Source organism: Symphodus melops (assembly GCF_947650265.1).
Source record: "Symphodus melops genome assembly, chromosome: 12".
In the NCBI taxonomy this organism is placed as follows: domain Eukaryota; kingdom Metazoa; phylum Chordata; class Actinopteri; order Labriformes; family Labridae; genus Symphodus; species Symphodus melops.
Genome location: NC_136702.1, coordinates 1,063,609 through 1,074,042, shown reverse-complemented (window position 1 = coordinate 1,074,042; position 10,434 = coordinate 1,063,609). Strand labels below are relative to the sequence as shown.

The window sequence follows — 10,434 nt, the reverse complement described above, 5'->3', positions numbered from 1 at the left end:
CTGTTATATGTTCTGCATTAGACTCCCAAGGCTCAGTGCCTCATTAGATGCTATCAGCTCCTCTGTATTTCTAATCCTGCGCTGATCCCACATGGAGAGCTGAAGTTGGCTCCTTTGTTCCTGAAGTCTGTGGAGTCAGGAGTCATCTTGAGTCCCAGCTGGATGTCTTCGCCTTTGTTCAATGTGGAGCTACGCTTCAGACTCTGCTGCAGCAGGAAACCAAGGCGCCCTATGCTTAAAGGGCACCAGAGGACAAAAAGGACACACACACACACACACACACACAGCCTGCATGACCACGTTTCAAAGCTGCTGCACAGGAACCCTTCAAAGTGCCTTTGAAGGGACGGTGACCAGCGGACAGGCTGTACCGAGCATCCAGCTCCAGACACAGAGAAACTCACCGTCACTGCAGGACGAGTACAGATGTATTTCCTTTGCAGGTCTGCCTGTTAAAAATGTCTCTGCACTCACATGATCTCATTCTGTAAACTCAAGTGTCCAAGAGGAAGCTGAAGGTTTAAATCCTCTTCTTCTGTGGTGGTTTTAAAAGTCGGATAAAGAGCAGGCAGGTCACCAGGAGAAGTGACGCACTCTTTGGTTTCTTTGGTTTGCAGAATAGTCTGGAGGAATTCTAACCTGAAAAATGACCAACAATGAGGGCTTATAACATCGTGCTCTCGTGTCTTAGCACATCAGCTCTACGGAGATCGATTCTCCTCTCGAGCCACCCTCTAGTGGACACTAAAGGCACTGCAGTGTTTGCATCTAAACACTTTTTTTTTAAGTCCTGAAGGTTTTCCCTTGATTACAACGTTTCTTTTTTTTTTTCTCGTGTTAGCATTCAGACTTACTGAGACTGAAGAGCCTGTTGATCAGTGCAGCGAGTGGAGAGAGAGAGAGAGAGAGAGATCAGAAACACAGAGAGGAATGAGAAGAATGAAAAAGAGCATCAGAGGGATGATGAAAGCCTCGCCTTAAAAAGGGAATCAAACGTCTGCATCGCGTGCTGCATGTAAGCAGAATGTAAACGACGGCAACGAGAGCTTTCACCTGCTGCCGGCAAGGTCAACATGAGACAGTGGACGCACGCTGGACGGGCTGAACTCGGGTCAGCCGGTCTCTGTACAGAACACAATGTCTTATCCCTACAACGTCATGCATTATTGATTTCCAAAGGGACGTGGAGGATTTCATCCAGAGGTAACCTTCAGAGGACGGATCATTACAGGGATCTCCGTCCACTGAGTTAAAAACGTTTACAGTTTGTCCTGCAGCTGTGTCACATGTAAACAGGTAAACAGGTGTGTAACTGCAGCTGTGTCACATGTAAACAGGTAAACAGGTGTGTAACTGCAGCTGTGTCGTACAGAGGAAGAAAACGATGGCAGTGATTTTTTGACTGTGAGTAAAGTTTGGAATTATTCGAGAGATTTTTTTTTTTTGTTCTCACAAATTGTCCTTTTTTTTCAATCACAGCCGAGCTGCTTTTGTTCCCTTTAACAGCTGCTCTTGATGCTGCTGCTGTCTGAATGTTATTCTTTACAAGTTCAGACATCACAAAACATCAATCCTGCGTCGTGACAAGAGAAGCAATGATAGAAACCTCACCGAGGGATTTCAGCCCTGCAGATCCCCACTGATTCTCCACCGACATATCAATAATATCTATAAATATCTGTAGCAGCTGGAATATGGAACTACACAATAGTTGAAGTGAATTTAGCGTGCTTTAGCGTTAGGGGGCGTTTACCTTTATGTGGTTTCATCGTAAGGCCGAGACGAGACGCTCGCCGGATGGTCAGAGAGCTGACGCTGGCCTGAGATCAAAGGAAATGTGTGGTGAGCTGCTGGTCTTGGGAATGTTTGATTGGCTTCCCAAACTCCTCTGATGAGTTGGTCTTCATTCTTTCCATCAGAGGATAAACATATCTGTGATTCAGATTGTGTAATCAGTGAATAATTGAAAACACTGGAGTGTGCAGCAGGCATGATAATCAAATAGCCTGGAGCGTCTGTGTGTGTGTGTGTGTGTGTGTGTGTGTGTGTGTGTGTGTGTGTGTGTGTGCTTCCCCTCGTATCGACTCGCTCCGTCGCCGTCGATCCATCTTTGTCTGTCTCGACAGGATCTCATGTTGTGTTCTCTGCAGTCATTTCACTGATAAACTCACATCTCTTAAAGGGCCGGTACGTCTAAGAGCATGAAAGGCTTCTTATCACTCTGATGTTGATGAGTATTTATGAACGAAGTGTTGTTGTTGTTTTTCAATTGAGCAGAAACTCATTTTAAAGTGACAGGCTCGTCATCACAGAGAGCTGTCTGGCTCCGCCCCCTCCTCTCACACAGCTCTGCATGTGGTGGACACTGTAGCTTCAGTGTTTAGCCTGCTCTGCATGTGGTGGACACTGTAGCTTCAGTGTTTAGCCAGCTCTGGATGTGGTGGATGCTGTAGCTTCAGTGTTTAGCCAGCTCTGCATGTGGTGGACACTGTAGCTTCAGTGTTTAGCCAGCTCTGCATGTGGTGGACACTGTAGCTTCAGTGTTTAGCCAGCTCTGCATGTGGTGGACACTGTAGCTTCAGTGTTTAGCCAGCTCTGCATGTGGTGGACACTGTAGCTTCAGTGTTTAGCCAGCTCTGCATGGGTCTGTAAAGCTTTCTGCGTTCTAACCTCTCTCCATGTTTCATCTCCAACATTGATCCTAGTTTGAGCAGCTTTCTGCTGCTGGAGCTTATTAGAAACATGCAGAGGCTTTTTAGCTCGGGTACAATCACTTTTATCTGAAGCAGTTCCACTGCCCGCTTCCATCGCTGCAACACCTGTTCACCTGATAACTGCTCTCATATCTGGCAAACCCAGGGGCGTCCAAAATGGCCTTCAAAGCCCCGCCTACCTTCTCTGGTCCAATCAGATCCAGAGCATTCAGGAGCAGAATCTAAAGTTAGAAGGAGGACATACTGGCTGCTGCATTGTTGTCAGAGAAGCTTCAACACAGCAGGTTTCCTTCATGATCACACAGGAAGAGAGCAGCTCTCTGATTGGTCCGTTAAAGACATAAACCAGTGAGATCGTATCGTGTTGTCACCTCTGAAGAAGTCTTAGTGGATCCTCCTTAAATCGAATTTAAAAGCGACAGTATTTTGTCATTTTATGAAACCTTCATTCACCTCGGAGAAGACAGTGAACGAGGTCACGATGCAACTCACATGAAGGAACGAAGCAGTGTGAGTGTTTGTGAAGAGATACTCAGAACTCTTTTGTGAACAGGAGAGGAGTGCGGCGGGTAAAGTGGATCGCAGGAAGCGTGAGATGGGGGAGGGCGATATCCAGTCCAACTTAAATGTCCTCCTTCACTTTGCCTCCATCGTTTTTGCTTCTTGTTCTTGGTTCATCTTTCTTTTTTTCTTCTCTTGTTTTTCTTCTTCACGTCCTTCCTCTTCTTCTCCTCTTTACCTCTTTTTGTAATCGACTTCCTCTCGCCCTTTCTTCTCCATCTTTTGTCCTTCTCTTTCTTCGTCATGTTTCTCCTCTTTAAATTAATTGTCCCCCTGCTTCTTCTTCTCCTCCTCCTCTTCTTCCCTTCATTGTTGAAAACTCCTCCGACACATCTAATCGTGTAAGCCTTTTAAAATGTGTTGTTGTCTTTGTTTCATGTTTGCATCTTCTGTCTCATGTGGAGCCTTCCAGCTGCTGCGTAATCCAATCACACATCAGGGGGGTGGAGGAATTATCCAATCACAATTTAGTCAGCCCCGTTAATCCTATAAAAGAGTCGCTCAATAATCAATACGAGCGTCACAAGCATCCTGCACACTTCTCTGTCTCATTCACAAACTCACTCACACACACACACACACACACACACACACACACTCTGTCTGATGCTGTAATAATCTCAAGTAGTTGCCAGGCGTGTGTGTTGGATTATTCATCAAGGCCGTGCAGCTGCCTGGCCTTCAGGCGTGTCTGCCGGGTCGATCCCTCCGCGTCCATCTCTCCTCTTCATGCAGCACACACACATTAACACACGGGGGGGGGGGGCACTGCCCGAGAGCCCTTGAGCAAGGCTGGAGAGTGAAGAAAGCAGCAGCCAGCCGAGTGGGATAGAAGAAGAAGAGTGAGCGAGGCGGGGAAACGTCGTCCTAATCATTTACTCTGACAACCTTTGTTTGAGCACGCGAGTGTCGGAGAAACCAGCGCAGACAGTTTGATGTGGAAGAACAGATTGAGCTGTCATCTTCTTTGAGACACCGTCCTCGACTCTGGATCGTTCGTTTGTCAGCGATTACTTAACGTCGGCCGCTGCCTCCTGAAAGAACACAAAAAAATCGATCATTTAAACCTCAGTCATGAAGAAGCTGTCAGACAAACTCAACCTCAGTCTTCGTTACAAACAGAGTGTAAAGATCCTTCAGAGGCTGCGATGTGGCCTCGTCCCGGACCCTGCTCTCACCACGTTCCTCATGTAAATAAAAAGATTGTGAAATAGGAGCGCTGTGACTCCGTCAGCAGAGTCGTGCATTAACCAGAGATGTTTTATTGTGTTTTCAGGTCGAGCACGGTGTGCATTAGCGTCCCTGTGACAGCTTTTTGAAAAGGCCACACAGCTGGTTTGTGCAGAGAGGACGGTGTCTTTGTTAATCTCCGAGTGTTATAAAAGCTGCAGCGGCGGGGAATAAATGGAAAAGACGGAGCGTCAGCGGCTTTGATTGACAGCAGAACAGAAGTGAAGTCTTATTGAGGAAGACAAAGAGAAAGAACAACAGTTCAGAGCGCTGGTAATGTGCCTTTAACTTCCTTCTGAGAAATGGAGACGTGTGAGACGCTGAACAAAGACTGAGCGATGGTGATGGTGTATAATGGGCCTCAGTAACATGCAGAGGTGGATTCACTCTACCTGTTGTTGTTCTCTCCTGGGGGTCACATTTAGAAAAAGGCTGATCTGGATTCCCTGAACCTGAGGTGGATTTCAGTCCGAGGAGTTTTGCACATTATTAGCAGGCTGTATGCAGGACAGACCGGCTTCATGCTGAGCAGAAGCAAAATGAAAAGCAATGACAAAAATCCTCGTTTGACAGCCGACTTTAATGTAAAAAAAGAAAACGTTGAATGTTTCGCTTGCTGTTAAAACGTTTCGTCTTGTTTTAGTTTTCATTCTTTCCCTCGTGTTCTGTGTGTGTGATTCCTCGTCTGGTTTACTTTAGTGTGTATCCTTGTGTCCTTGTGTCCTTCTGTGTTTCCCTGTGTCCTTCTGTGTTTCCCTGTGTCCTTGTGTCCCTGTGTCCTTCTGTGTTTCCCTGTGTCCTTCTGTGTTTCCCTGTGTCCTTGTGTCCTTCTGTGTTTCCCTGTGTCCTTGTGTCCTTCTGTGTTTCCCTGTGTCCTTGTGTCCTTGTGTCCTTCTGTGTTTCCCTGTGTCCTTCTGTGTTTCCCTGTGTCCTTGTGTCCTTCTGTGTTTCCCTGTGTCCTTCTGTTTCACTGTGTCCTTCTGTGTTTCACTGTGTCCTTGTGTCCTTCTGTGTTTCACTGTGTCCTTGTGTCCTTCTGTGTTTCCATGTGTCCTTCTGTGTTTCCCTGTGTCCTTCTGTGTTTCCCTGTGTCCTTGTGTCCTTCTGTGTTTCCCTGTGTCCTTGTGTCCTTCTGTGTTTCACTGTGTCCTTGTGTCCTTGTGTCCTTCTGTGTTTCCCTGTGTCCTTCTGTGTTTCCCTGTGTCCTTCTGTGTTTCACTGTGTCCTTGTGTCCTTCTCTGCTGTCTGTCAGCTTGTTTCCTGTTACTCGTGTTTTCAGGCTCTCAGTTTGGTGTTTAATGTTTCTTCGTCTTATTTTAAGTGTTTCCTGTTTTATTTTGTAATATCTGCTTTTAGTATTTACAGGTTTGACTTTGTGCTCGTCCTCGGTGTTCTTTGTTCCTTGTGTCTCCCTCCTGTCTGATGACCCTGATTGTCCTCACCTGTCTCATTCGTCTCACCTGTGTCTGAGTACAGCTGCCTCAGTCTCTTGTCAGTTCCTTGTTGTTTGTACGTCGGTCTGAGCTCGTCGTTTCCTTCCTTGGATTTACTTTGTGACGTTTTGGATTTATTTTGAATACGTTTTCTTTTGCCTTTTTTTTTTTTTTTTTTAAATACATGTTTGGTTTTCTCTGCATGGGTCCTCCTCCCTGTTTTCTGCCAGCTGTGTGTCAGAGACCAAACAGAAGGAATGTTTCAGGTATGCTTTGGAAATTTAATAAGCAGGAAACAAACTTTGTTTTCAAACTATTTTCGCTTCCTCGTCATCGTTGAATCTCCAAAGGAAACGCACCAAACACCCTCTGTTATTTTACCATCAGCTCCTTGGTTCTGTCGGCTCACACTCATGTTTGCACAGCGGCTGCAGAAAGTGAAACTTCACATCCAGTTCTTCCTCTGGGTCGAGGGTTCAGTGATGGGTGCAGAGACCACAAACACAAACCATGTGAGTGAGATGCTGCAGAAAGAGTCCCAACCAGTCTGAACGTTCTGGGCTCTGTTGGTGGGAAAGTCCAACTTCCTGTTGCACAGAGTTGCACTCACTCGTCCTGAGCTTGGCCTTATCACCAGGAGGACAGAACAGACTGTAAATCCAACAAACAGCCTCCTGATGTTTCTTATTTTGGAGCTGAGTCGAGGGCAGTCCTCTGTGGATCCGTTGGCAGGAAAGCTCAGACTGGTCGGGGGTCTGGACGGGTCTTTGATGTGCAGCAGAACCAGTTTCTCAAAGCGCTTCATCACAATCACAGTGTGAGCCGCGGGGCGCTTTGTGGGGGTGCTGGTGAGTAAGTGAACACCCAGGAAAGAGCTGCATAGGGTCAACTGTAATCCCATCACACTCACACACACACACGCACACACGCACACACACACACACACACACACACACACACACACACACACACACACACACACACACACACACACACACACACACACACACACACACACACACACACACACACACACACACACACACACACACACACGTGCAGTATGAATAAATGTAATATTCTTCCAAGGTTCATGTATTGCATCCAGGAGACCTTGACTCCATTGTGGTTTACACCCAGAGAAACTCAGGGAAGGCAGTGCCACATAAATTCAGCTGCTTGTGAAGCTGTGCACGCCGCGGCCCGTGATTCTCTTGCTGCAGCTGTGAAGTCGTCCATGTGCGCATGCTAGTTGTACAGCAAGCAGCAAACAGCAGCCATTAGCATGTCATTTATAAACATGGCACATCTCATGTTATGTACAGTACGGGCGACACAATGAAAGGAGCAGCACGGTGAGTCCTGAGCATTTTGAACAGACGTCAGCTGTTCCCGTGTTGCTTCTCCTCACACAGAGTTCAAAGAGTCTTCTTCTCCAAATGATTGATAAATGAAGCGTGACAGATGTTGTATTAGTGTAAACACCTCTTGAACATAAAGGTGAAGAGTTGCTGAAGGAGGGATGCACGTTGAATGTCGTTATGTGAAGAAATAATCAGGCGGTAAAATGCTTCCGTTTCCGGATTATTCTGCAGCGGATCGTTGCATTGAGCTTCCAAATATCAACATGGAGGGCAGACTGGAGGATCAGTTTGACACATGTGGGCGGTCACTGAGCTCTATAAAGTTCTGTAGGGACTGGAGCGTGCAGGTTCCTTGTAATCTGTGCTGCATTGTATCGCTGTTATTATGACGTGCACAGTAAAGTGAGTGCGTCACTCTCGTGTGGATCAGGACGTTCTGATTTCAGCTCAGATGTCAGCAAATAAATCCAACTGTGTTCTGTTCCTCTGCTGCTCTCAGAACTTCCTCTGCCTTCTCCTCTTCAGTCAGACTCTGGATTAAAAGCAAATCAAACTAGAGATCAAGAGCTACGAAATGCTCTGTGTTCTTTCTATTCTGCGATCCCTCTGAAAAATCCAATCAGGACCAACTCGTTGAACCCACATCCAACCAAAGTCAATTCAACTGGACAACAAGCACTTTGAAGAAATGAGATTCTGAAGAACCCACAGGTCCTCTGCTGCAGGGAGGAAGCTAGTCACAGGTCCTCTGCTGCAGAGAGGAAGCTAGTCACAGGTCCTCTGCTGCAGAGAGGAAGCTAGTCACAGGTCCTCTGCGGCAGAGAGGAAGCTAGTCACAGGTCCTCTGCTGCAGAGAGGAAGCTAGTCACAGGTCCTCTGCTGCAGGGAGGAAGCAAGTCACAGGTCCTCTGCTGCAGGGAGGAAGCTAGTCACAGGTCCTCTGCTGCAGGGAGGAAGCTAGTCACAGGTCCTCTGCTGCAGGGAGGAAGCTAGTCACAGGTCCTCTGCTGCAGGGAGGAAGCTAGTCACAGGTCCTCTGCTGCAGAGAGGAAGCTAGTCACAGGTCCTCTGCTGCAGAGAGGAAGCTAGTCACAGGGCCTCTGCTGCAGAGAGGAAGCTAGTCACAGGTCCTCTGCTGCAGAGAAAGTGATTTTTACCTGTTACTATAGCAGCATGCATCTGTCTTTGACCTCACAGAAAGTGACTGAAGTGAGAGAGGTTCATTAAAGCAAACTGACAGAGAAAAGTGGAAGAAGACAGGAAGACAGCAGCAGGATGAGACTTGAGCAGGACTGACAAGACGGATCACCGGAGATGAGACTGAACTGTGTTCAACAAGCACACCTGTTACACAGACAGCCGCCGAGGTTGACAGTGACAGGAGGGTGGAGACAGGAGCGTGAGGGTTCATTAAGACGAGACGAACATGAACGTGTGTCTTTGCAGCAGACACTGAGACAAGGAAGACAAAACCAAATGTATCATTTCAGAAAGCTGTCTTTTAAACTTGTTGAAGCAAAGCAACCTTTGTTCTCTCCGGCTTCCTCCCACAGTCCAATCACATGCTGGTTCTGAACTGTCTGTAGGTGTGAGTGTCTCTGCATGTCAGCCCTGTGATTGGCTGATGAACAGCCACCCTGGGATCCACTGCTGGAGGCTTAGTGCCGTTCTCCGGCAGTGTCTTGCAACCGGTCCAACTTCCATTCTTTGGCACGTGCCGGGACTCGAACCCGTAACCCTCCGGTTCCCAGAACAAGTCTCACCCAAAGCTTCAGTCATGCAAAGTCTTTAAAATGTACAGTCACAGTCACGCTGGCTTCTCAGCTGTTACCTGATGTAAACGTCCCACTGCGTGTTAGCTTTGCGTGCAGCCTTCACCAGCTCAGCTCGGCGCCTGCTGTCTCCTGCCTGGGAGCGTCTCCAGGCTCAGTGGATGACATCAGAGTCTCCCTCGGGTTGAACCGAGAGGAAGCATGACGGCCCACAGAGGAACCAGGGGAAGGAGGGGGGGGAGGGGGGTGGGGGTCTCTTTATGTTTTTGTTGGTGTCACACCAAAGCTTCCGTCGCTCGCTCACTCTGCAGGGAGAGCGGGCGCGGGGCCGCGTCTGCATGTCAGACTTATACGACTAATTAGCTAACGAGAGGGATTATTCTGTGCTGTGATTGAATCCACATAGTCCAAAATAAATACACACAAACATGAATCCCTGCACACACACACACACACACACACACACACACACACACACACACACACACACACACACACGTGTGTTCATGCAGGATGCTTCTTGTGCCTTTTGCAGCACGAGTTCTTGAAACCTCATCATTGTTCCTCAGCACAAAGCGGGGGCGACTTCCACACATGAAAACCAGTGAAGTGACCAAACGAAGCAGCCGGAGGTCCCGCTCTATTTGTCTCTGCTGCAGATGGACGGGGTCTGATTAGGACTGGTCTGCCTCGAACATCCACATGAACTCAAAACGTTGTGATGGAGTAAAACGGAGCGGCAACCTCCGTCTACGTCGTGAAAAATGATGGTGATGTGATGCAGTTCACTGAGTGTCCACTAGAGGCCGGCTGCAGGAACACAGGAAGTCACATGACATTTTCACAGCATGAATAGACATGTTTACAGCCTGGTACAGTTGTGAATAGTCTCGACACACACACTGTACAGGGGCTGATTTCTGAAACGATGCGTGTTATCCATAGTTAGGCGTGGAGCTGACGTGACTGACAGCTTCTGTCAGAGTGACATCACACTGACCTCTCTCTCTCTCTCTCTCTCTCTCTCTCTCTCTTCTTTCAGACAGCAACTTTGTTCTGGGGAACGCCCAGGTGCAGTCGCTCTACCCCATCGTCTACTGCTCCGACGGCTTCTGTGAGCTCACGGGTTACGCCCGAGCCGAGCTCATGCAGAAGAGCTGTGCGTGTCACTTCCTGTACGGCCCGGAAACGAGCGACAAGCTAACGGCTCAGATCCAAGGAGCTCTGGACGAGAGGGGCGAGTTCAAGACCGAGCTGGTCTTCTACAAGAAGGAAGGTGAGACCGCTCCAGAGCTGAGACGGGAAAGTGACGTTTTTATGTTGTGGAAACCAAATGTTTGTGTGCAGGACTCGTTCAAAG

The 10,434-nt window shown here is 47.9% G+C and overlaps 1 protein-coding gene across 1 annotated transcript in view; it reads left to right on the top strand.

Annotated features, from left to right (window-relative positions):
- Positions 1–10,434, top strand: part of kcnh3 (potassium voltage-gated channel, subfamily H (eag-related), member 3) — a 77,248-nt gene that overhangs the window by 33,065 nt on the left and 33,749 nt on the right. The window contains exon 2 of the mRNA XM_079358017.1: positions 10,117–10,350. Within this exon, the coding sequence (XP_079214143.1) occupies positions 10,117–10,350 (234 nt within the window). The remainder of the gene's footprint in view (positions 1–10,116; positions 10,351–10,434) is intronic.